Source organism: Myiozetetes cayanensis, unplaced genomic scaffold (assembly GCF_022539395.1).
Source record: "Myiozetetes cayanensis isolate MyiCay16 unplaced genomic scaffold, myiCay2020 scf2-11, whole genome shotgun sequence".
NCBI lineage: Eukaryota > Metazoa > Chordata > Aves > Passeriformes > Tyrannidae > Myiozetetes > Myiozetetes cayanensis.
This window is the reverse complement of record NW_026087411.1, coordinates 53,942,158-53,969,826: the sequence shown is the minus strand read 5'-3', so window position 1 is coordinate 53,969,826 and position 27,669 is coordinate 53,942,158. Positions and strand designations below refer to the sequence as shown.

Below are 27,669 nucleotides of genomic sequence, written 5' to 3'. Positions count from 1 at the left end.
CATCCTAGAATTCTCTGCCTGGCCTGCTCACAACAGTAACAGACTAGAAATTGCTGCTGGGCCATTCAGGAAATAACACAGTAGTAGGACAATATTGCACGTTCAGTTTCAAACTGGAAAGCACCAGTAAGACATTTTCCAGTAAAAGTTTAAATACTTAAAATAATTGGGGGAAAGTAGGGTAATGCTTCATATTACTAACATCAAATTAAGCCGTTCATGTAATCCAACTATACTTAACTCTTACCTTTAGGCTGTTATTTAAGTCTGTTCTTGCTACAGAAGTTTCAATTACATTAGGACCTACACAGTATATAAAAAGAAAACAATATTGAAGTACACATAATATTGGTAAGTAATGATATAGATACAGGTTTTCAAAAGACTGTATAAAGTCCCTGCCTGCAAAGCAGGTAGATAGTATCCCACTTTTCAGATGTTTAAGTTGAAGGATAAATCACTTGGACGTTTCAATATAATTTATAAACTTGGCCAGAATGTTCCTTTAAGCAACTCTGACATAATATTTCTAGGCATGATTAAATAGGAAGTAAATTATAAATCAAGAACTCCCATATCAGAAGCCCTGAATGTGTACTCTACTACTACAAACAACACAGTAGTTATATAAATATATCCCAAGCTTTTCATGGGAGTGCAGTCATGAAAGTACTCAGCTACAGAAAAAGCTGGCTAAGTACCAGTCGTGCTTTTGTTACACAGACTCAAAGCTCAACAAGGGCTGCAGAAACCACCTGAAAAAACAGCATGTTTAATTGAACTATAAAGTTTGCACGGTCAAATTGTTACCATTACCTAGTTTAAATGGAGAACAGCATCCATTAACACATTGCTCTCAAGGCTTGGGCACCAGGGCAAACACATCCCATTGTATTTGTGTATGATGCTAGTGCCCTTTTATGCACGTGTAGTGTACTTGCCCATACGATCACAGCAACAGTACTTTCTGGATAAAGATGGATTTTCATTGCAATGGTCTGTTCAAGCCGAGATATCCACATTTTGTTTAGCGACAGTTCTCAGTTTATTCAGACTGAGCCCCTCCTTTTCTATAGAAATCTGGGGCTATGATACACGATGAATGTCATCACGTAAATAAAGATAACTGCACAGAAGCTGTATAAACAATTTCTCCTAAAACAGACAATCCATTTAATTGAGCTGCATGTCCAATTGTAGTGGGAGATGTCAACTCGATACCAGACCTTTTATGCAATCATTCCTCTAATCATTCTGGATATGGACATGCACACACTTAACATGTACTGATCCATCCACTTGCATCCTACCTCTAGTTCTGTATGCAGTAAATGGGAAGTAATCAAATCATAATTTATGTTAGAAGAGAGCTCCAGAGAATATCTAGTCCTTTCTTGTTTAATTAGGTTGCTCAGGGCCATGTCCAAATAAGTCTTTAACATCTCTACGGACAGAGACTCTCACAGCCTCTTTGGGAAACCTGTTCCAATATTTAATCACCCTTATGGTAAGAAAAAATTCCTAATATCTAACTGGAACTTCTTGTATCCCAGCTTGTGTCTGCTGCCTATTGTCATGCACCTCTGAGAAAAGTCTAGGCCCATCTTCTGTATATCCTCTGATAAGGTGGTTGTAGAGAGTGGTACAATTTCTCCTTAGCCTTCTTAGGTATGGAAGAACACACACTACTGTGAAGAAGAATGCACACGTTTGTACTTACACAAAACATGCAAGGACTAAACCAGAAAAGTGAAAGGGAAGATTAGAAAAAGATCTGTGTCTATATGCTGGGGTGTGAACAAACACAGAGGAGATGTAAAGCAGGTAGGGACAAAAGTGGGGCATATATGTGTGCATTTGGTCACCAGAGGCTTCCCAGTCACAGTAAGATTTCGCTGTCCAAATGGTCTCTCCCCCTATATATTTGGTCTGGCAATTTAATGTGATTTATTAATCCTCACAATATGCTCTTTCAGCCATAAGCTCAGTATTAAAAAAATTATGCAAGAAAAGCAGTTTTTCACAAAGACCATGGACTTCAGAGTTACCACAGGGAAACAATGGAAAAGAAGGAAGTTTAGAGATGAGCAACATGGCATCACTCTGTGCAAGAAGTATTTTAGGTTACCTGTCATGACAGCTCTAAACATGCAGTACTGTTTGGGCTCCTACAACCACTCTAATAACAGTATTAACCATCTTACAGACTTTAAATGGAAAAGTTATTAATTTCACTCATCACAGTCAAAATTTCATATTAGGATTGCAGTTCAACATCACTAACAGCCACCCACTATAAAGTCGGTTCTGCATCACTGGATTTTTCAGTTCTCAAGTACATATAAACAGGGCAAATTTTTGAAAGGCATTTTTTGTTTTTAAAAAGCATAACTCAATTTCAGTAAGTGTTCACAGACAATAAGTCATCGTGACAGTAATTAGTTCTTGACAAAACTAAAAGAATTAGTCTTTTTTATAAGTTTTTTTTTTAATTGGAAGATATGAACCAATATTGGGACAGAGAAATCAGTCACAATTTTTAAGAGCAGCAACCAAACAAATAATGTTCTAGTGCCATTAACTGTTACTTCTGTAGCAAGCAATATATAACAGCTTTTTTAAGCAACTGACCATAACGATGCTGTGGAGACTAATTTGAATTGTTAAGGGTTTTTTTCAGTCATGTTCAGTTAACAGAATCACAGTTGAAAGCAAAGAACCACCCTGCAGGTGATAAACAGGAAAACTGCACAGGTACAGAAAAATGAGTTCTGCACCTTGGATTTTTGTTACACTTGTCTCACCCCAAAGATAACATAGACCCACTGGGAAAAGGGAAAGAAAGTGATGCAGCTTGGGAAGAAGATCAAACAAGTCTCCGTCTGTCTTGGGTTACAAGAACTGAGGAGCAACTGCTACCACAGATTAAACTGTCTTGTTTTCTCAGATGAAAAGCAAGACTTTTGCTAGGCTTCTCAAACGGCAGGTAGAGATGTCGAGTATGGGCAGTGGCATATTCAAGCAGCACGGAAAATATGGATGTATCTCCCATGCTTTCATTTACTTAGTGGGTTTGGTGAGTTTTTCTCAGACTGCACCCTTTAGTGACGGAGCATTCTAATGTTACTGCCCCTCCTTCTATTCACAGGAAGCAAGCAGCTGTCAACAAAAGCCACAGAAAACATCACAGTAAGTGTTCAGTGGGTCTCCTCCCAAGGTAAACACCATTCTTTTAAAAATAATTAAGCTATAATAATAAATGGTGTTCATGCTTTGTCAACAAAACTATCCAGCAAACCAATCTTACAAGGACAAGAATCCCACAGCCATGGCAGTTCCTGAAGGACATCACAGGCAAGGCCTGGGACCCCAGCAAGGTACGGATGTTGCTTACAGCAGCCAAGTCACCTGGGCCAAAGGTAACCATATCATCGGATCACTCTGCACACAGACAATGCAACACACCAACACAGCTCTCTCTAAGGTTCTGCTACCGATTAAGAACTAAATGCTCGGTTTTCTCTTCCAGGAGCACTGCTTTTCACCTATCTTATGTAAAACAACTTTCACTTCTTGCAACCTAGCAGTATAAATATACAACTACAAATATGGTTCAATTTTAAAACCAAATTACAATAAATTAAGTAATTCCATTTTTTGCCCTTTATCATTTATATAAAACACATTTTTGTAAATGTATTTCTATGGTATTTTAGTGGCCAAATAATGCCCTTCAGCATCCTTAGGCAAGTCTGCAGGAATATCAGCGGTTAACCTTTATGAACTGAAAGTCTATTTGGACCTTAGGCTGCTACAATAAATCAAACAGCAGGAAAGAAGGTTTTATTTCACAGACAACTTTTATTATTTAATGCTATTATGAAAAATGTACTGCCTACAAGGCGCAGATGGGCATAAAAAGCCTAGGCAGCTGCCTCCAATTAATCCCCTCTTCTTTCCAAGGCAGGCAGGAGCAGATGACTCCCAGGCCTGGGCAGCCCTTCTCATTCTGAAGGAAATGAAGGACAGGCCAGAGGTAGAAACAATCCTACAAACAGGTCAAAAAGTGTCAGAGAGGGGCGCAGGAGAACACAGTGGACACGCTGGGTGATGTGGAAGTAAGCAGTAAAGTGGGGGAAGATGGTAACAACCTTAAGTAACTCTTATATAGGGATGGGTTGCTTAATAAGTACAAGTCCCTCCCTTCCCCTCACTCTGTCTGTCACTTCTGTATTGACAAAGCTCTTCTGACAGCAGAGTACCAGTATATTAACACTGCTGTGACAGCACACTGACTTATTTTTCAAGTATGTTTTATACCCAGAAAAGCTCTCTGGCATAAAATAAAGAGGGCTCCCATGCTTTTCAACTCCCTAGTGACACTGCATCTTTGTGGATCAAATCTCTCTGATCTCCAGGATAAGTACCCAGACACTAAGTGCTTAGCCTCCCAGATCACATCAGGACTCCAGTAAAGATCTTTGAAACCAGAGACCAAAGCTCATACATGTTTGACAACTGGAGTTCATATTTTTATACTACTAAAATATTTATTCTTTCTGTGGCATTTATTACTGAAACATTTAGAAGGCTTTACAAACAGTTATCAGTTTCCTCACAGGAAATCAAGTATTAGCACCATCATTTTAAAGACAGAAACAAAAAAAAAAAATTAATGTAGCAGTCTGCTGAAAAAATATGTTACAATTAAACTGGGTTTGTTTTATTTTACTGACTCTCCCCTGCAAAGCAGTTGCAAATACCAAGTCGTTGTAGGTAGTACTCCTACGAAAAAATGAAATGGAAGAAACACTTCCCCCTCCCTGTCAGGAGTAATGCTTCCTCAGACATCTCAGGGGCAGTAAGCTCATTAGTGTTTAAATACACTGTAAATACCACCAGGTTTAGACAAAGCATACAAGAACTGTAATCTTTTAAAAAGACCATGTCCTTACCTGCTATTCCTATGAAGACTGTCAGACCAAAACAAACAAAGAATACTACAAAGACCAGAACAAAATGCCTTTTGGACAGTGTATATAATCGCATCGGTGCCAGCCTACAGGAAGCAAAAGAAAGCATAGAATTAGTTGTCAGTCACATTTCTAAAGGGGCAGAAAATAGACCCCATTCATTTTTCCACAAAGAAAATGAAACCAAACTCCAAAATAACATGTAACACTAAGGAAAAAATATTAACACTGCTTCTAGAGCAAGGATAACAACGAGGAATTATTAGACATACGTATGCACACACATATCCATGCCCCTAAATGTAAGAATTTTGTAGATTCTTTTTATGCTGGGGCTTTTGATTGTCCTAAGACTTCAGCAAGAGAAAACATTTCTTAGAGGGATAAATAGTTGCATTATAGTTCATACTATTATTAATAATTTAAACATCCAAGACACCATGTCTCCTGTAATTACAGCTTAATCGAAAGGGACTGACATCACTAACGACTCAGCTATCTGCACAGGATCTTGATGAGTTTTCTACACCCTATATATATACTTCATCCCTTCAGGATCATCCCTAACAAGGAGTAAGGCAGAGCTCCAGATCTGCTAGATGTGCATGCTCAGGCTTTGAATTCTTGTCAGAACTCCACCAAAGCCTGAGAAACAGAAAACTGAACTTAAGTTTGTTATTAGACACTTAAGTACAAATACACATACAAGCAACGAAATCTCTTCCACAACTCCTTAGTGTTTATCATTAGGTTAAAGACAAAACAGAGGGGGGAAAAGTACTGAAAAGACCAATTGCATTCTCTTGGAAACGGGTAGCTTCTAGTTTTGTTGGCTTAAGGGAAATAAGATCAAATAATTAATCCTATATAATGCATCTTCCTTTTGGTTCAATGCATAATTTCTAAAAAGCACAAATCCAACATTTTCCAAAATAAAGCCAACATTGTGAGTTATGCCAGAATTTAGCCACCACATAACTGATTTTCTCGTGTTCCAGAAGGTATGATCATAGAAAGCTGTACAGTTTATATGGAAAAGCTGCTAGGATGAGGGGGGTGTGATCGGACTGGTGCTGGTGTTTTTCAATAAGGGTATATGAGCATCATCATGGAAAGAAATGAAACCGTAAGACTTCAGTGGTAGTACTCCCTTTTAGCTTCGAATAAAACTTCTTTTAACCAGCTGAACAGTTTTCTTACTGGTTCATCACATTAATGAAGAATTGCAGAAAAGGTTTTGAAATCCTTTCCATAAGCCCAGCCTGAACTCTAGCACCAGGTACCATGTGCCTTCATGCATAGCAGCCCTTATAAGCAAGGCAAACAAATCACCAGTACAAGGATTTAATAACAACAAGCATATCTATTTTCTTTAAAAATCATCCTCTCCAAACAAAGCACTATAAAAAAACCTACATTATTCCTTTTCTGTAAAGTTTGAGAGATCCAAACCTTCCTTTAAGTCACAGAAGAGGTGGGGAAAGGAGGAAAACCTTACAGAAGTAATGAGAACTACAAGTAAGTAATTGTAAATATTACAAGTTCTGCACAAACTGGCTGTGCAGGACTCCAGGCACAGCACCTGCAAACACAGTGTAACTTGCCTTGCCACATGCCCTTATGTGCAGCAGAAACTCTGCATTAGTCTAGAAGTCAGAACAGCTGATTGCACAGGCAAAAAAGGCAAATCGTACATAAAATTCCCACCGACATAAATAGGACCAGATCTCTGTCAGAGATCATCACACAGAAGTCTCACAGATGAAAATGATTCTAAGCTGACATTTAAAAATGCCAATTAATAGAGGCATTTCAAACCAGAACTTTCAAACCCTGCACAACTTTTGCAGGGTATAACTACAGTATTTTTCTTAAATCAGTGTCTTAAAACTTCAGCCTTTATGTACTTAAACCATGTTAAAGCCATTACATCTGTACTAGTACTTAAATAACTAAGTAAACAAGGCGCATTTTTCTACCAGTTCCAAATGCTTCTTCAGTTCCACAAATGACCTGGTATTCCCTGTCTACCTAAGTATGCCAAGTATGGGATATTATCTTGAGATACTAAAGTACTAATCTTAACAAGAAAATCCTTGATATATAAAAACGGTACTTAAAATGCCGACATACCTAAATTAACTACAAAGGTTCAACTGGATACTAAGTATTTCACAGCAGAGCGCATACTGAGGATCTCTCAATACACAGAAACCGGGCCTGGATGGGAAGATCCACTGATCAAGAACAGCTGACCACTGGAAGAGTATCGTATGTTTGCAGGAAAGTTCAACATGTGCTTGTGCTGTTCTGAACAGTTTACATCTGGGCATCCACTTAACAGCTACAGCCTGATGCAGGATACCTCTGACTTGCTGTACGTATTCTCGGTTCTTTCGATAAGCTTCCTAATTTCCAGGTTTTTGCAGACACTTCAAAATGCATAACATGAACATGAAAAGCAGCTCTCTCTCCGTAGTCCTCCCTCTCCAGGCAGGTCACCAGAGTTCCCCACCCAGCCAACACAGGGTTACAACTACTGGCAATTATCACCCTTGTTTGCTCATATACCAGAGCACAGATGGGCTTGTGAGCTTTAGAAGAAACATGATCCAGACACTGGCTCATTCTTTATTCCAGCTCCTCTAAAGCTGGTGCAACACCAATTAGTCAAAATGGGAAGGCTGTGCACCTACCTAAGACCAGCAATGATGGTACCCAACAAGGAGCAGAGACTAGGGAGAGCACGGACACACTCTGTGTTTTCCTTCCTTTCATACTGGTACTCCTCAAGTCTCATCTAAGCCACCGACTGAATGTGCTGCTTTACAAGTCAGTAAGGCAACATGGACGCTTATCATTAAGAAGAAGCGTAAGAACTCAGCCAAACCTTAACTACATTTCTCGTGAGTGCAAACAACAATTTATAGCATTCCTATCAGGTGATGTATGCTTCACTGCCCCTCGCCACAATAGCAGAACTTCCTTGTGTGGTTTTGAGGGCCTCATTTCACCTATCACCAGCTGACACACAAAGCAGATTAAACGGTCTTCCCATATGTTCACTGTTAAACATCTGCCTTTTGGAAACACATTATATAAAGTTTCTGAATACACAGAAGTGCAAGTTGATGATCCTCCACTAACAGCTTCTTTCTCACGTCTGAAAGACCCAAAAAATAATAAAATGTTTGAAATGCACTCATGGGAAAATCATAAAAAGTTCCTTACTCTGGAACCATCTGTTCAAACAAGTAAATAACTGTGCTTTGCTTTACCAGCAGAAGATGCTCCCCAGCCATGGCAGTCGAAAGCTCAGGACTAGACATCCAAGAGTCTGTAGTATCTTTCAGGCAGCTCTTACTGCCCACATTGAGCTTTCTCCTAGCTCAGGAGTATTTTATAACTAAATTACGTCTGAAACTAACTGCAAAGGAGCAGAAGGCACTGAGATACAGAGAAATATTATAATTAGACATCTCAAATAGTAGTAAAAACTAAACTGCATTAATGCAATCTGTGGTAAGAGTAAACTTTGGAAACACACACTCCTAACACCTGCAATCTTTCAGTACCCATTTATATGTGAGATGTAAAGGTGGGTTAAATCTTGCTCTTTGAGTAAAGTTTTGGTTCAAAGTTTCAGCAAAATGTTTCTCAGGCTATTTCTCATCTTCAAATCACCTGTCAAGCCTGCACAACGAAGTCTTTGATAAAGGCCATCTTGAAAAACAGAGCCTGTTATACAACAATTTTCACTGAAGACTTTCACTTTACAGAAGGGAAGGCTGTGGCAAAACTGAGATTAAGCAGTACGTAGGCACACAGTTGATATTAAAATCAGAAATAACTCACTTTTATGCACAGCAGTTTTCTGACATATTAGCCTCAACATCTCTGCCTCCAACTGCTCTTTTCTATTTTAGGCTGACTCCCAAATAAAACCATCAAAACCACTTTGATTTAAATTATTATATATGCTACCTACATTCACAGTACTGGGTCTATCCATACACCCTGCACTTCCTCATGGTTTAAAGACATTGCTCGCTTCGGTGTCCCTCAGAAGACCTTGAATTTCTTCTTGAAGACGTATTCCACAACGTTTAATAGCTAATGAGGCACCACATGACTACATAAAAAGAGGCATAAAATTAACATTAACAGTACTATACAGAACTGCCATATGACAACTGACAGCTAACCACGGCTATGTTAAAAATCTTTGTGCATGGGGTGGTTTTTTTGGTTTGTTTTTTTTTTAATTCTTGTTTGCTGTATTCATTCAAGTCTGAATAATCAGTCACGGCTATGGCTCTGTTCGTGCAAAGAGTTATCCAGGAAAACAAGTTTTCCTTTTTCCTTTAACAGACAACCTGAGAATGAAGATACAGGGGGTGGGGGTTGTTGTTCCCCACAGCAAAGGAAAAATCAGAGCGTTCCTCTGAAGAGGCGGGTAGTCGCTGAGTGACGAACCACAAGCCTCGGACACATCAATTTAACCCTCGGCGGGCTTATTTCCTTGACGAGAGTTAACGTGTATAGCCCGAACTTGATTCAGATTGCCCAGAGAGGCTGTGGGATCTCCCTCGCTGGAGATACTCAAGGGCCGCCCGGACACAACCCTGTGCCATGGGATCCATCCCGGACCCGCACCCGGACCCGACCCGAGCAACGGGGCGCCCCCTCACGCTCGAGCCCCCGCCGCCCCCCGCGACCCCGCGCGCGCTGCCCCTCCCCGCGCGCCACTCACGGCTCCATCGCGGCCCGCGCGCGCACCGCCGGCACCTCCCCCCGGCGCCGCCGCTGCCGTGGCACCCCCGCCGGCGGCGCCTCGCGCCCGCTTCCGCCTGCGTCACCGCCCGCCCGCCCGCGGCACCCGCGCGTCACGGCCCCGCCGAGCCCCCGCCCGCCGCCCGAGGGCGGCGCTGCCGCCGGCGGCGAGGGGTGCGGAGGGGGGGAAGCGGGGGGCGCTACGGCGAGCTCGAGGGGACACCCGCCCGCGCCCCGCCGGGGCCGCGGGAGGGAGGGAAGGAAGGAAAAAGGAAAAGGGGTTAGCCTTGGTGAGCCGTCCTGGAGCGCAGTCACGCGGGTGGTCCTGCCCTGCCGAGCGCCGTGGGTTCAAAATCACAGTGTAACAGAATCATGGAATAGACCTGAGATCATCGAGTCCAACCTATGACCCGACATCACCATGTCAGCTAGACCCGTGGCACTCAATGCCGCGTTCAGATAAACACCTCCAGGGACGGTGACTCCACCACCTCCTTGGGCAGTCCATTCCGATGTATAATCACACTTTCTGTGAGGAAATCCCTCCTAATATCCAACCTAAACCTTCCATGGCACAGCTTAAGACTATGCCACTATGTCCTGTTGTCTTATGGCTGCTTGCCTGGGGGAAGAGACTGACCCCCACCAGAGAGTGATGAGGTCTCACATGAGCCCCTTTTCTCCAGGCTGAACACCCCCAGCTCCCTCAGCTGCTCCCCACTGGACTTGCGCTCCATTCCCTTCACCAGTTCCATTGTCCTTCTCTGGACACACTCCAGCACCTCAATGTCGTCCTTGAAGTGAGAGGCCCAAAACTGAACACAGGATTTCAGGTGTGGCATCACCAGTGCCAAGTACAGAGGGACAATCGCTGCCCTGATCCTGCTGGGCCACACTATTTCTGATACAAGCCAGGATGCCATGGGCCTTCTTGGCCACCTGGGCATACTGCTGGCTCATGTTCAGCCAGCTGTTGACTAGCACCTCCAGGTCCTTTCCACAAGGCTGCTTTCCAATCACTCTGCCCCCAGCCCGTAGCACTACATGGGGTTGTTGTGGTCAAAGTGCAGGACCTGGCACTTGGCCTCATACCATTAGTTGTGAGGTCAAATGTGTCACTGCATCAGGGTAGCAGTAATATTTTCCACATTTTCAGTGCCCTTTTTGAGCTTGAATTGAATCCAAATTTAATCTATCCATTTTAGGTGAAAAGACCAATGTGATGTATCCATGCTGTACACGTGCATGTTTCGTGCCTGTTAGAGACAGCCATCCAGTTTGCAAATGATTTTGTTTACCAGCTCTTTCAGTGGAATTAAAATGCTGTTGCTGTAGTCACCTGCATGCAGCTTTGTGGTATTCAAGGGATGTGATTGATGTAACATGTTTGCAGAGAATTCAGTCAGCCTGCAAGCGCCAGAAATTAAATCCTAGGAGTAAGCAACTGCTTTAAACACACTGCTTAATAAAAATCTCTAGACCGCACCTCCAACTATTTTGTTCTTGCACGAATACTAGGATGAAGTTGGATTTTTGTTCTGATAATCTGTTAAATGTCCTAAGACTGGGCAACAAAGATTGTCAACTGATTCACTGGTTAGCAATGAATAAGAGTAGGCAGTTTTAGGGATTTAGCCAAGCTATATTTTGTACTCATTTTTGATAGCTCTAACATTTGCTCATAGAAAGCCAGCACTGCAGTTACTTAAATGGCAAACCTGGTATGTTGTCTAGAATTTAATTCAGAGTAACTGCCTGGCTTTGGTGTTTGTCATGTACACAAGGTAAAGCCCTCTTGGGATGAACCCAGAAATGTTTAGATAGACCAGTCAATATATAATTTTATACTTATCTCTTCAACAATCAAATACTTTTATTAAAAGCTTACTTAGTTGGTAAGATGGTTTTATTGCATTTACTTTGTAAAGGTACTTAACTTTAATAATATTATTAATTTCATTCCATTGCCCTATGGGCAGTTATGTCATTACTTGTGACCTGTGGGACCCAGTCACTGTGCAAATACAGACTAATTGTGGGCAGATGAGGAACAGAGCAGAAATGTGTGACCAGGGAAATGAGAGCTAGGATGGCTTCTTCCAGCCAGAGAGCCAGTTTATGAGATCTTAAAGCAATCATGAAACTACAGCGTTAGTCTCCTCCTTCTGTTTCAAGCCTTCTGGCCATAGCTCTGTACTTCACATTCAGGGTCTTCACCTGATTGCCAGAACCCAGCAGTGAGCCCTGGAAGAACAAGAGAGGGGTACTAGCTGAGGTTCAAAGCAGCCAGTGAAGATCATGCCTGGGTCTAGGCTGGAAGCAACACGAATATTCAAGGAATTTGACTACAGTTCTCCAGCAAGGTCTTGATGATCTCATGGCTTCTCACAGACTTGCACTTTGAGCACTTGGGAAAGATTTTAAGAAGGTGGGAAGAAGTGTATACTTATCACAACAGCCCTCTCTGGCAACTTCAAGTTTCTTCTCTGAAGCATACAGGTACTGGTTTCTCTAGGGAAAAATTAACAGCTTCTCTTTATTGCTGAGCCAAATGGACTATTCTCTGGTCTTTTTGCCAAAGGAGCAGAACCACAGGGAATGAAATTTTCCCACATGTTTTGAAGATTGTCTATGTTTTAATGAACTGGAAACACTAATAGGGAAGGCTGAGGAATTAGGGGTATCAGTATCATCTATAATTACCTCTTCTGTTACCTGTATAGCAACATCAAGCATTAATTAAAGCTGCAAGTTAAATAATATGTTTCACCATATCCTACATATAGCCTTTCTTTTTGATGTTCAAAATGCTATATTATTGCATGGTAGGAGTTTAAAATGTATCCCTTATTTAAAGCAGGGCAGACTGTAGGTCATTTATCTCAATCTCTGAGTGTTATTACTAAATTCAAGATCAACACTGTGCTTCCCTGTATAAGCTGATTGGCCAGGGGGATATGTTCATTAACCTAGATATTGATTTTTCAGGAATACCATGTGGTTACTTGAAGTTATGCAACTCTGATGTCAGACCACAATTTGGCCACTCTCCTGCTCTCCCCTCTCTATCAGGTAGGCACTTCAATTGCTTCCCTTCCATCAAAATGGTTCCAACAAGCTGAACTCTTCGACATTAGATAGGGGATAGAATTATGAAATTCCCATTGAAAAATAACTGCCAGCTGATTGGGAAGCCTGATATCTTACGGTAAGCTTTGGTATCTCACTGCTAACATGTCGAACAGATGAAAATGTGTTTTAGTAGCATTGGTGCTAAGCTCTTTTCTTACCAACAGTCTACTTAAATAGTCTACTGACGGTCATCTGCCAGCCCTCCCTGCCCTGCCATCCCGGCCAGGAGGCATGCTAAGGGAGGAAGAAACATAGTGGAGTGGGAGACACCAGACAAATGAACAAACTGTTCATTCAAGTGGCTTGTTTGGAGTGATTTTTCAGAGGTGTAAATTAGAACAACCTTAAAGTTGCTGCAATAAGTCTGATGCGCCTTATGGTAGTCCCCCATGACTGACAGAAGAGCATAACACTTCTTCTATCTTCTCTGAGCTTATTTACCTCCCGTGGTGTAATACGGGCTAATCTTCAGTGCATTTGAGTCCAGACCAAGCCTGTATTTGGGTTACCAATGAGGTTATTTAATATAACACCCATCAGTCTGTAAGTACACAGTCTCTTTGACAAGCACAACATGCAGCACCATGTTTGCCTAAGGGAACTATTAACTAAACAGATGGCATTCATCAGTGTGCTGAGACATGGCTAGCCCTGCTTTCTCCATCTCTCTTAGATGGCTGAGTCAACTAGCACTTGCTTATGGGGAAATACACCAGGAGGTTCAAGGTAAAGAATATTTTGGGCTGTTGGGAAGAACAAACTCACTAACGTAGACACCTCTTCCTCTCTGTAGTATGAATGAGACTCCTGGGGCTCTGCTGAGGGAGGTTGATGTAGCTTGGGATGGCTGAGGAGTCTGCCAACCTTAGCTGTCCCCTGCGCCCAGTGAGCAGGCTGCTCACAGACAGCTGCAGAACCACATGTTCAAGAACACTGTGCTCTAAAGGAAAACATCACCAAAATATGTCACTAAACTGGGACAGCCTCAGAGCTGAATCAGAAATGACTCAGCCATCCCTGCAGCAAGAGGACAGTTCCTTGGGATAACAGCTTCATCAGCTGTCTCTGAGCTAGATCACCCCCTTGTACCGAGTCCTCTGTCACTGAGAATGAGCATAAGCAGCACAGCATACAACGAGCACTCCTGAGTCAAGAATCACAAAGGGGACTGACTGCTTGGTGCTTTTCCATTTCCATATCAGCTCTACTCCAAAGCTTTCCAGTTCTGAGTTTTCCAGCTGGCATTCAGAGAAGGTTGTCCTTATAGAAATCAAGAATGAGATTGCAGCAGCCAATTTTTTTTTTTCCTAGGAAATACTGACTACAAGCACCTCGTGGCCCCCAGTCCCTTTCTCTACGATCAAACAGAGTAGATTGCTCCTTTTCTGAAGAGGCAATGAAACCACTAGCTGAATAGCTCAATGGCTTTGTTTCATCAGCCAGAGAGGAGAGTTAAGGCTGACAGTGGTTGAGAGGCTGATGCCTGTGAATACTGTGTGCGAAAGGGAAAAAACACATGCTTTTATATGGTTTTACCATCTTTTCATTTTGTTGGTCTGGTATAAGGTATTATTTGCTTTTACTAACCTAATTATTTTAGAGACCTTCCTTGGTTTGAGGTAAAGACAAGCCACACAGAATTTCCTTGGTCAAATTTTCAAAACTGCTTCTGCTGCCAGAGCAGTAAGTCTCCACATCTCTGAGTGTGCTCATTTATAACCTGACCAAACATACCGAGTAAAATAAAGAGGGAGAAGAGCATCAAGTATCTAATTCTCCTTTCTATAAGTGAGATTTGGCTCCAAAAAGAATGCACGGTAGCATCAAGAAACCTTCCTCCTTACCAGGAATCTGAAAAGCAGATGCCATGGTTACATACATACAGGAGGTATGCAGAGGCAATAACAGAAACTTATTTTATGCCAGTCACTTAGGTTAAGATCTTGAGAATGCAAAGAAATACCAGCATGACTTCTAAGTCAGGAAATGTTGTTTCGTTGCCAAGATACCTCCTGGGAACATTGTCTCTGGAGAAAGGGTAATCTAGCACTAACTGTACAAGCTCATTTGATTTGGTGAGGTAGCATCTTTTCAATACAGAGAGTCCCTCTATACACCCTTAAAGTCATAAAAATGTTTCAAGAACAAAATGTTGGAGTTTTGTCTGGAAATAAAGCTGAACCAGATGCCTCTCTTGGGACCTCTTCATTGTTAATTCAACAGGCTCATGTCTCCCCTCTTTCTCCATTCTAGTGCCAATATTCATTAATGTGCTGCCAGATGCACATGTACATTTCCATCACTCCTTATCACCTCCCATGGCTTCTTACACCATACTCTGGTACAAGGAGCTGCTGTTTTGCCAGAAAGGACCATGGTTTTGTTAAGCTGTCAGGCAGTGTTTCCAGACTCTGTGACTCTCTGTAGTCTTTGCTGTTGTGAACAATGAGACAAATTCAATCTAATGGACCACCTGCCCTTCACTGGGAAAAACAAACACAGCATACCGAAGTCAAATGATTTAAGCAGAACAGCTGGGGCACTGTGCACAAACAGACTGCCCAGATGCATAGAAAAATAGAGCTGGAAGAGACCTCACAAGGTACCTCATCTTTCCTTCTGCCCCAGGAGAGCATCTGCCAGATATAAGACTTTCTTGGCATGCATTTGTCAAAAGTTTTAAAAGGTCTCAAGTGATGGAGATGCTACAGTCTCCCTGAATAGTCCTTTCTATAGTCTTTTACCATCCTTCCCTTTCAGAAATTTTTTCCTAAATATCTAATATGAACTTTTATTTCTTCAATTAATATTACTCTGTAATGTTTTGTCGAAGATGAAATGAAGTTTCTCTTTACAGAAATTCCTATTCCTCCAACTTCAGTGTTTGTCCTTTTGGGGGACTAACCCCAATTTTTCCTCACAGCTATGTTTTCTAGGCTTCTGATTATCCATATCTCTGGACATAGCTCCAACTAATGTCTGGAGTGGTGACTAATGTAGATTGTTTAATTCTCACATCTTATGAACTGTGCTTCTGCTGTACACCCCAAATTATTACCTTTTTCACATGTATAAGATAGTCATTTTTGAAACAGGTTATTTTATAAAAGGTTATAATTTCTATAATTTTTTTACAAAAATATTATATAGTTGTTCATTCCCAAACCTGTATTTTTGTGGCTGAAGAGCATTCATTCTCTGCATAGTTCCTGGCATCTGTTTCTCCTGATTTTCATTGTACTTTTTCAGAACCTTTCACCAATTCAAAAATTCTTTTCGTTTATAACCCATGCCTCCAACAGCTTTGGAGTCCTTCCTATCCTTGTGCCATCACTGGTCAGTCACGGAAACAGCAGACAGGGCAAGGCACAGAAAAACGTGGGTGTAGCCCACGCAGTACATCTGTTCCTTCTGATCTCAACCTTTGCCAACCACTCTGATTTCCTAAGCTGTTCCTATCCTATTCCAGCGTTGTTTCACGTCTGCTCAACGGCACAGAATCACATTCCCCCGCAGAACAAATCCCCCTCGCTTGCTACGATAGTGGAAAAGGCATAGCACAGAATAACGCAGATGGACATCGCCTGTGTAAGGATGTTAATAGGTGAGAGTAGGAAGAGAGGCACTGCCAGACCACATCCCCCGGGCGGAGCAGGCCTGAAGCAGCCCCGGGACCGGGGGGTCCCTCCCGGGCGCTCAGCCGGGGGCTCCTCGCGTGATGCTCGGCACCCAAACCCCCGCCCGCCTCCCGAGACGGCCCCTGGTCCCCTCCGGAGCCCCGGGGGGAGCCGCGCCCGGCAGTACCGGTAGTATCGGTCATCCTTGTAGGGGGTGAGGTCCTCCTGGATCTCCCGGTAGGTCTCCCGCACCCGCCTGCAGAAGCGCTTGACCTCGCCGCACAGCGGGCTCCCGAAGGCGGCGAAATCCGCCTCCATGCCGCCGCCTCAGGCCCCGCGCTCCGCCATGGAGCCCCGCCGGAGCCCGCCCGGCGCTGCGCGGCCGCGGGGCGGGGGCAGCGCAGGAGCCGCAGCGGCGGCGGCCGGGGCGGATGCGGGGGCGGTGGATGCAGGGGCGGGGGATGCAGCGACGGGGAATGCAGGGGCGGGGGATGCAGGGGCGGTGGCAGCGGGGACGGCCGATGGGAGCCTGGCCCTCAGCGCACGGCCTGAGCCCGCGGGGGCGGCGGGAGCCGCTTCAGCACCACGGAGAGGGGAGGCTGGTGCCGGGAAGTGAGCACAGAGATCCCATTACCTCTGCTGAAAACACCTTTTTTTTTTTTTTTTTTTTTTTTGTTGTTGTTGTTTTGTTTTTTAATAAAACGGTTTTGTTCTTAAAAGCATGCCAGCTGTATGTAAAATAAATGTCCTGATTTTTATTGTGTCTTTCCCCCAACCTAGCAGATACACAAAAGAAATCCTACGCTAAATCCGCTTTTCGTGGTCGTGACGCTGTAAATACAGGTCCAAAACTAAGAATGATGCTGTTTGCATTGTCTAAATCTAGAAAATCTGAACTGAGCTCTAGTCAATTTGCAGATCGCCATGTTAGCTTCATTCACATTAAACTTTTTTTGATAAACCAATTCACATTTAGAGTCTTAAATTTTTCTATCAATCGAAGCCTTAATTTCCATTAAATAATGACAGTAATGGTATCTATATTAAACACAAAAACCCCTCTACTCCTGATGTGCAATAATTGTTTCTAGAGAGTATAAAGATAGGAGTCTGCTCTACTGCTCTTCCCATGTAAATATTTTCCCCATTGACATTCAGGAAACTAGTCTGGGTTATTTCCCAGCCTAGTCTATATTTTACCCCTAGTCTATATTTTATTACATACTAAGACTGGAATATGGATTTTTACTTAAATTGATCTTTCACCAATATGTGGTGACAAGAGTTTATTGCTAGTGGTGCAGTGGGAGAGGGACAATATGTCTTCACCAGCAGGTGGAAGAGAGAGGGAGAGGAAGGTTCACCTCTGACCGAGAATGTCTATGTCCTACTTATGAATATTTCTAAGCCTGAGAACACATAGCAGTAGGATAAAAGCCATGTTCACATTTAGGCTGGACACTAGAAGGTTCCTGACAACCTCAGGACTGTTGCTCTGGAGCAGTCACCAAAGAGGAGCAAAGAGCTCAAGGGTAGAGCCTGGCCAGCTTCTGAACAGCTGCTATGAGACCCTGGGACAGGCTCAGCAGGTTCCTTGCACTTCTGTGACTATGTTACAACTTGCCAGCACCCTGCTCGTCATAGAACATGTGGCTGATGCAGGCATTTAGGATTTTCCTCAAACTGTTTATTTCAGGGGACATGTTTCATTTGGGATCAAGATTTAGCCATATTTTCCCTCAAAGCATTAAAAAATTCCCTAAAAGAATTAAAATTCTTTGTTATGTGTGATGAATATGTTCCTTCCAGCTCTCATTCTCAGAGATAGGCATTATAACTGGGATCTTTAAATATTTGCCAAAAGGAAATAATAAAACTTTTAGGCCTTCAGCTGACTAAAAACGTGTTCACTGCTGGGAAATATGCAGTCAGCATGGCAAAATAATAAAAAATAGGCTTGAAGACTAAGAACCAATTACCATTTAATTGTTTACAGCTAAGTGACCTCTATTGCATTTATTTCTAAAAAAAAAAAAAAAAAACACAACAACAACAAAAAAATAAAACAACCAACCAACAACCAACAAAAAAACCCCAAACCAAACCAAAAAAACAGTTCTAGGTTTTTTTTCTTGTTTGGTTGGTTTTGGGGAGGAGGTTTTTGAGGGCCCAGAGCAGCACCATTTCACAGGTTTCTTCCTTGTAGTGCTGAACATTATCCAGGTTGGCTTCCAATGGTGTCTCTCTCCCTACAACTTGAATGCCATGGGAGGGCCCCACACCTGCTATGGAAGGCTGTCAGTCAGGCCTGCAGGTTACTCCCCGAGAAGGTTTTAGCATGACCACAAATTAACTCACCAACCTCTGATATCAAAAAAAGCCCAGCCTGCTGCTTTCATTAAAGCTCTTTCCTTGCTACACAGTAGCAATTCCTAAGTAACATCTTTAAGGGGAAAAAAAAATTAGCTTCCATCCAAATGTTTTCTTCATAGAAATGTCAGGCTTCCTTTTTTTAGTAAATAAGAAAAGTATTAAAACATATTTTTTATTCTAAAGAGGCAGAATAAAACTATTAAAGCTGCCTATTTTTTTTTTTTATCAAAACCTTATGAATGGAACATTTCAACTAGCCATTTGCTCACCCCTAGTCCTGCAGACACAAACAGATCATGCTTCTACCTTTATCTTTCCTTCTACCTTTATGCACCCCAGTGCAGTCACAGAACAGACTGGGCTGGCAAAGAAAAGTGTTTGGTTCTGCAGGAAGCACCACTTAAGTAAAAGGACACTAAGGTTTCACAGACAGCTTTGCAAAGTAACTAACAAATTACCTGCACTGGGGTATGACTTGCCCTGTTCATTTCTGGGCACCCTAACTCATTCATCCAAGCACAGCACCTTCTATGCCAACCTGGTTTTGCTGATTTTTATAGTACATATTAAAAGAGAGACAGCATCATACCACATCTAAGAAAAAACTAATCTAATTACTCCTGAGAGTCCTACAAATCTCATTTAGAATTTAAGCATCTGGAACTCAATTCATCTCTTGCGTGCTTTTGGACTTCATGAGGGAAAGAAAAGGCCCAAGAATCTAAGACTAAAATGTGATCAAACTCAACATCTGCTGAATGCACTATATCATATCACATAACATGGACAGAGTTTATTTTGAGAGTGGAGCTCAACAGAAGTCCCTGCCATCATTTTTCTTCCTGGTTCTCCCCCTGTGTATAGTTAGCCTTTTGCAGCATCCGCTGCACGTACTAAATTGTGGTAATAGCTAAACACAAAGCTTAGCAATCCATGTAAAATCGCCAAGATTATTACTCTGGGCTCTGTCAGAAGCAATAGCAGCTGATGCTGAGAAGTTAAGAGAGTAAATGCTACCAACACAAGTACCCCCCTTTATTTTTTCAGCAAAAGAACAAACCCCACAAACAAATAGAAGTCCAGCTGCTTAGTAAACACTTTTTCCTTCCAAACTGTTTTGAGACAGAGAAAGGCAGCAGTGGCAGCTGCTGGCTGAAAAGAGCAACTGTCTTTTTCCTTCCAAGTGGAATTAAGGACTGGCACATCAGATGATGCAGAAACAAGCACATGTCCATACTGACTCTCCCAAGATAAGAGAGCCTGTGCTGTTGTTATACAGCTGTATATATGCTCCTGAGCCTCACCACATACAGGAATTGCCACTGACTATCCCCAAACTGCATGAGTAGAAACTGTGCTGAGCTCCACATAAACCTCATGGCTTTGGTCCACCTGCCCTGATCTTCAGTGCTGCCTTAACTCTGGAAGCAAATAACTCTTGCCTTGCCCCAGGCCGTCATGGCTTGACTGCCTCTTCCTGTCAGAAAGCCCTCTGACACAGTTAAACAGTGGTGTGATAACAAATGTTGTCATGCAGCCCTTGCTGTGCAAGTAGAGGATCACAGCAGCGTGCCAGGGACAGAAAGGTGAGTGTGCTCGGTAGGAGCGCAGTGCTCACCATGAAGAAAACTTCTCATTTTTTTGAAGAGGTGGCACAGAGACATCAGCTGGGACAACCGCTGACAGATCATCCATAACAAATCATCTCTGAGCTGACAGGGGCTTTGGAGTCACAGCTGCTCTTGTCACCACTGAGAGGAATAAAGCTCTACACAGTTGGCTGCAGCTGGCAGTCCCGACCCTCACAGCAGCAGCGAGAAAGACTCATCACTCTCTCTTTATCTTTGGAGATGAATCTTCCCTGAGTCTATCCTGCTTTGAAGAGATGTGAGGACAAGAAAATAAAATAAGATTAAAAATCTCTTTTGATCAAAATTTAAGAAGACTCTCTTGTGAGCTGATTTCAAGGATGACAAAGAGGAAACGCTAATCACACCTGATTCACGCTCTGGTGTACCTCTCAGTATGGCTGGGTTGCTCTTCTCTCAACTGTCATGTTGAAAGCAATGGGAAGATTAAAATGGCATAATTGGGAGGATGACTAGGTTGCCTAGTCATATAAATTAACATTTTATATGGTGTTTCACTGTGATTACTGGCTTTCAAATGTCAACTACACTTGGAATAATAACTACCAGTGGCATATATTAACTTAAATATCTCACTGGTATTAAAAGGAATACTTGTAAGGGAAATAAAAACTCAACAACTTGTGGTATCTAGATAAAATCTAGTGAAGACTTTAGACTTGCTGCAATTTTTTAACTGCTGCTTACTTCTTGTGTTTTGGTTACCTTAATCAATTAAGTAGATCACCATCTTTACTCTTCAATTCTCACACAACTTGCATATTGTTGCAAGTGTACTATGTTCAAACCACATCAATGTATTTTTCTAAAAAGTTTCATTATGTTTGAGAATATACATGTAATGACATATCCTGCCAGTTTTACTGTGCCTATTTTAAACAAAACACCTTCCTTTTGATTTCTAGATGGGCATTACTCTTACTTTGAAATTCATGTCTCTTGTGAGACACAGTTTTATTTCTCGAGAATATTTAGGATTAATTGACTAATACTCATGCAAATTATACACCTCAGGCTAAAAATGTGTGGTGGGTTGACCCTGGGTGGGCAGCCAAACTCCCATCCAATTGCTCGCTCACTCCCACTCTCTGCCCTGCAACCAGCTGGATAGAGGAGAAAATAAAAAGAACAGAAGTTTAAGTTTAAAAACTCATGAGTGAAGAAAAAGACAGGAAGATCAATTCCTAATTACTGTTGGGGGAAAACAGATTTTCTTCAGGGAAATTAACTTAATTCATTGTAAATTGAGATAAATATTTGGGTACTGATTTGGATAACAACAAACAGACTTTGATGGTGGTAGGTTGCCTGCCCCACCACGGAGCACCTCCTCCTCTGACCTTGGTGTTCCCCTGTTGTTTCTCCCTCTTTTTGTTCCCTCCTCCTGCCTCTGCCCTTTCTTAAATATGTTTCCACAGAGGTGCCACCAGCTTTGTTCATGGGTTCAGCTGTGTCAAGTGCTGGTCCCTTTTGGAGCTGTCTGAAACCATCTTGTGTCCAATGCAGGGCAGCCCTGGCCTCTTCCCACAGAAACCACCCCTGCAGCTCCCCCTTGCCAGCACATACACCACATACAGCGTGCAATTATTCAGATAGAAGACTACATAATACTTTTCCATTATTTAAAATATTGCAGTTTCTGAACTGCTGTCTGTACATCTCAAGGGAAGCAATTAAAACAAACTTGGAAATAGTGAAAAGTGACAGTCCGGAAAACTTCTCTTGTTTTAGAAGCAGCTTATTGTCTGCACACACTGTTACATATTAATTAATGGTATAGACCCTCCAGGTGCTGTTAGATCTAACTAGATATTTGCAGTATCGCCAGAGGAGGGTCTCATTCTGTGCTTGGGAACCTCTTTTCTCCAGTCAGTCAGTTCTGGTATGAAACACAAAGTTGAATACCTAGTTATAAATAGCCCATGACATTTTTACAAAGTAATAGAAAAAAACCTTGAAAAATACAGGGTTTGCATCATGTGTTTGCAGCCCCCTAGAATTTATTAGGGGGCAAACCACCAAATGTGCCTCAGTCAGCCTTTTAGAACTACAGCTAATATGCAGGACTCGGGCTTATTTCTAAGCTCCTGGGCCTGGGCATCATGTGTGCTAAATCATGGGCCCACAAAAGACAGAGACTGCTCGTCCTCAGGCCCTCACTTCTCCTCCTCTTGTATGAAAGACATCCGTGCATGCAGGTGGTGAAGGAGAGGAATGTCATCCAGCCAGACCTTGCCTATGCCTCTGGACACGATGCACCTTTGGTCATTTCATGTTTCGCACATGTACCTCTACATCTAACCAAGTGCATTTAACTGAATCAGCCTTGTTTGGAACACCTCACAGGATGGAGAATCCACATCTTCTTTGAGCTTGTTCCACTGTTAATAATTTTCATCATTAAGTGTGTTTTGCTTCCTTTAGTACTTGGTTTTAGTCATTACGGCTTGTTGTGCCTTTTCCTGCTAAATTTAAGTGCCTTTTAATACCAATATTTTGATTCAGTTAAGTTTTTTTAAGACAGTGAGAATTATTTAATTATGCTTTCCTCTGAAATAAGTTAAGCAGACAAATCTCTTGCTGCGAGGTGTTTTCTTCAGTTTTTGAACTTCACAGTTTTTCAACACTCTCCCTTCTTCCAAGACAGCTTAAAAGCCTGGCCAGCAAAAGCAGACCCAGTATTTTATCATGTGAAATCAATTCCCTCCTCCCACTGCCCTACTTACCAGTCTAAGGGTTGTGCTAGCTCTTTTTGCAGAAAAATCTCAGGATTGCTAACATACTCCACTGAGATGCCTACCTGCTTTAACCTGTGCCTCCAAATTAATCCTGCAGCTTTTAGAGATAAATTACTGATTTTGAAGATAAGTCCACATTCCTTGTTCCTAAATGTATAACTTTGCATTTGGCTGTATTAAAATTGCATTTTGTCTATAATATGCCTTGTCCTTAGTGCTATTTGCCTTCATGGCAGTTTCATGCTATGTCCAGACTCAATCAGTCACAGTCCTGTAGTTGCTTTTGAGTCCTGTTTACTGTCAGATCTAGTACCTGTCCCTGCAAAAAACAAAACAAAACAAAATATTCTACGTTGCAGGCTACTTTGTAAGATTTCTTGGTTCATTCATAATCCATCTAAAGCCCACCATGTTCACACTAGCTATTGCTAATTTCTTTAATGAAACCCCAGGCAGTATTTCATCAAAGGCCCTATGAATGAAATGTTATCTACAAATTGAGGTATTAGCCTCAAATAATAGTGTCAAAGGACACAGTGGGATAAGAACTCTTTTTTTTTTTCCTCTCCGTAATACCTTATCACCTAAAACCATTTTTCCATGGTTTACATCTTTATATTCCAGTTTTTAACTGACTCCAGTATCATCCTTTTCATAATTTTGCCTGCATGGCTGGCCTACTTCCTGCTGCCTATTTCCTTTTTCAAATACTCTTAGATAAGCATTTTCTCAGGCTCCTAGGATATCTCAGACTGTATAAAATGTGTTAAAAGTGCTCACCAGTTGGCTGGAATTCTTTTCAGCCTGCTCTGTGCCACTCTTGACAACAAACTACTCCAGTTTCAACCTTCTGAAAAAAGAGTAAAACAGGATGAACTGACACAGGTCAATTTTGCTTATTTCTGCAAGACATTAATTGTAGTGAGGAGCAAATTTGGTGGAACACTTAATTCTGTACTTAATTTACCCATATACTTGAGCAGAAAAGGAAGGAATGTGTTAACTGTACTCAAGTCTAGCAATATGTTCTCCAACAGTATGTAGTGTGTGATACCATCTTGCATTGCTCAGGGTGACAAAATATAGCTAGTAGACTCCCACATTTTTTCTTAAAGTTAGCTCACGTACCTTGTACCTCATGTACTTTGGAGAGAGGTGTTTTTCTTCAGAGCTAAAGCTGCAGAACTGGCTCTGGATCTTGGAATCTCTTGACACACTGCCTAATGTCTCAGTGTACTTTTTGCCACTTCATGTGAGAAAGGAACTTCTTTAGCAGCTTTTTGTTTGGGAGGAGGGGCTGTGCAGTATGCTTCAAGCTATAGTAGGATTCCATTCAGTTATTGGTGTCCACAAGAGAGCACTGAGAATTATTAAAATTACAGTTCTTGGGATCACAGTTTGTACTAAATCCACATCCTGGGCACTCCTCGTTGCATCTGTATTATGAGCAGTTCAACACAACACAGTTTGCTTTTTCACATCTTGGCATTGCTCTCAAGACTTAAATTCTTTGCTGACCCAAGCTGTCTCTCCTGGCTGCCTGTGGGTGTACTGCCTGGTCCCTCAGGGAAGTACAACGAATCTTCATTCTACCAGTTTTCATAAATCTACTGCTTTGCAGTCCCATGAGACTTCTCTTGCAGCAAGAATCTGTGTTACTTTATTTTTGTGACATACCGTAAGATGCTGCTGCAGTCTGCAGTTCTCTCATCTCCCTTGGCTTTCCAAAGATTATACTTGGTCTCTACAGCTGCAGTCTGTATCTTCATTCATCACCTGCCCCATAGAAAAGTCCTCCTCTCAGTAAATTCACACAGGAATGATGAATTAGGGTGAGCTGTCCTCCCTTTCTATTCCTACTGCAAGTGCATCCCAGGAAATGGTGTTTTTGTTGCAGATGTTCCCTCTTCATTCTTGATGTGGTGTTATCAAAAGTCTCCACCCACCCTCCTTGCCCCCTCCCCGCCCCCTCCCCCCTTTACCATCACCACCAGACCAAATTCATTTGAGGCTTGCTGGTAGCTGTGTGTACCACAGCTAGAAAGCCAAAGTGTTGTGCTAAAGTTGGTTTTATGTTGAATTTTTTTTCCTTTTTAATTGTCTTGATTAATAAATACATCAAAGAAAATAAAGAACGGGGCCATAAAAGGGAAGCTATTAGAATGCAACAGAGGAGCTGAAAAGATGGCTTAGTCAATCACTCTGAGTAAAGCAGAGATAACTGTAGTTATAGGGCTTCTCTGTGTCACTGTATTAGAAAAGTCATTGTGAGGAAGCACCTAGGAGGAAAATCCAGTTAACTTAGTGAGCTTGCTGTGTGCAAAGCTCTTGGGAGGAGCATTCAGCTCACAGAGTTAATGAACCAAGGTCAAAAAATTTGCTGATATCATTTGAAGAAGCAAACTTAATAATGCTTTTTGGAGACATCAGTGTTGCCAGATTTTTTTTTTTCCCAGCTCTTACAGCCTCTGGTAGCATCAAAGTAATGATTAAGATTTTGAAAATGGCTCCCTGTCTGTTGCTAATATATGTTTGGCACAGTAACATTTAAGCTTCATTTATTTATCAGTAAAAAACTGATTATTTATACAATAAAATTATATACATATATTGTTTAAAAGTATCATAAGCAGACAACACAGTGTTTTACCTTAACATGTTTATAAACTATAAAACATTTGTAAGATTCTATTTCAAACCAAATAATTCACCTCTGCTGTTTACAAATCTCCACTGAAACTGTGTTGCTCGGTATTTCTTTTAATCTTCAATGTTCTGCTAGGCAGAGTTGTAGCTTGCACCTGCAGAGAGTTGCAGTTGACACCTCTTTGTTCAAACACAGGCATTACTGATCTGGACATGTACAGTGACCACAGAGGACACACTTGACAATAAGTGTGACAGGCAGCCATGGTGAAGATGATCCAAACATCCACTCTCTGTCCAGATTCTCTGCCTCCAAATTCCTGTGTAATTGCACACAGTGCAAACTGACACAGCCCGTGCCCCGAGACAGCTGGAACCTACTTTATCTTTTATGGAAGAAAGGCTAATACAGGAAATGAAGTGGCATCAAGTATTGCCCATCATAGAATTTCATGTCACATATGTTTCAAAGACATCTGATGAACTCACCGGTTCTAGGTGCTACACACCTGCATGATTTTTGTGCCTCCCAACTTGCCTTCACCTAAAAGTGTTAACATCCCAAACAAGACACATGGGCTTGTTTCAACTCCACGAACATCAGCCTTAGGGGAGCATTTGACTTCATGGATGTCCGTAAATCTTGTGCAGGGTTGTGTTCAAATCATGTGACATTCTGGCTAAGATATAATTTTTCTGCATCCAAGGCCAAGCTTAAGAACAGGTATGTCTTCAGGGGTAATTGTGGGTGATTTGTACCCATCACTTGAGGCACCCAATGAAGTCCACCAGATTTTCAGAAGAGAATTTAGGAAGTCTGATTTCTTTTCAAGTCAGTGATTGGCTCAGGGACTCACAACAGGGGGAATTTATCACATAAATTTACTTTCTTCTGCCACAAATTTGATGAGAAATGAGTTGCTCATGGGATTAAAAACCTTTTTCCATTGTTATACAGTTCTATTCTTGTAATGAATACATACTTTGCACCCTTTGTTGCATCCATCTGAACCTCTTCTTTTGCCACCTTTTGGAAATATCAAACATCTAACAAATTTTGCAGCTTCTGTATCATTTAGTTAGTGCTAATGGCCTGGTGATGTCAACACTTAGCTAATACTGTTCATTCTTTAGATTAAATTCATTCTGTAATAACAATGATGATTATTAGCAGGAATCACACTTGTAATCCATCCAGTGTCAGTGCCCAGGAAATACACAAAGACTCAGTCTCTCTGTGTTGTACAACAATTAATATTTTTCCTAAGAAATTCCTTCAGTGTCCTTTCCTGAGCACTTTCCAACTCCATTCTTTCTGTTGGTATTTGAAAACATCTTTTATTTGTATGTGTAGTCATAATGTTTCCTTGAAGGTGAATCATGTCTAAAACAATTCCTTCTGATATCATTATATGGTTCTTCCCTAACTCTACAGAATTTGTTATCAACAACATGAGAGGAAATTGACCAAGCACTAAACAAACTGACAGCATCTGCCTCATTAACACCGATGGGCCTTCAAACTTTTCTAAGAGAACTTCAGAACCCACCTGATATTTTGAAGTCATATGTACTTAACTCTTCATGAGTTATCTTTATGTTAATCAGCTAAATCATGACTGTCAGTTGTTTTATATTATTACGAACTCATTCATATAATTAACACCTAACTTAAAATTTTTGAGAGCACATTTCATTGTATTTCTTGTTCTTTGAATCTCTTCAGCTGATTACTTCTCAATTGCATGCTACACTAAGATTCTTCCAA

The 27,669-nt window shown here is 41.7% G+C and overlaps 1 protein-coding gene across 3 annotated transcripts in view; it reads right to left on the bottom strand.

Annotated features, from left to right (window-relative positions):
* Positions 1 to 16,875, bottom strand: part of TMEM181 (transmembrane protein 181) — a 34,134-nt gene extending 17,259 nt beyond the window's left edge. The window contains exons 1-3 of one of the 3 annotated variants that reach the window (XM_050316218.1): positions 16,683 to 16,875; positions 4,956 to 5,059; positions 248 to 303 (exon numbers count right to left, since the gene is read on the bottom strand). In XM_050316218.1, the coding sequence (XP_050172175.1) occupies positions 248 to 303; positions 4,956 to 5,059; positions 16,683 to 16,813 (291 nt within the window). In that variant the 5' untranslated portion in view covers positions 16,814 to 16,875. Of the gene's footprint in view, positions 1 to 247; positions 304 to 4,955; positions 5,060 to 8,961; positions 9,106 to 9,726; positions 9,786 to 16,682 lie in introns of those variants that run through there. The other 2 variants (XM_050316219.1, XM_050316220.1) reach the window with 2 other exon arrangements.
* Between the last annotated feature and the right edge of the window lie 10,794 nt (positions 16,876 to 27,669).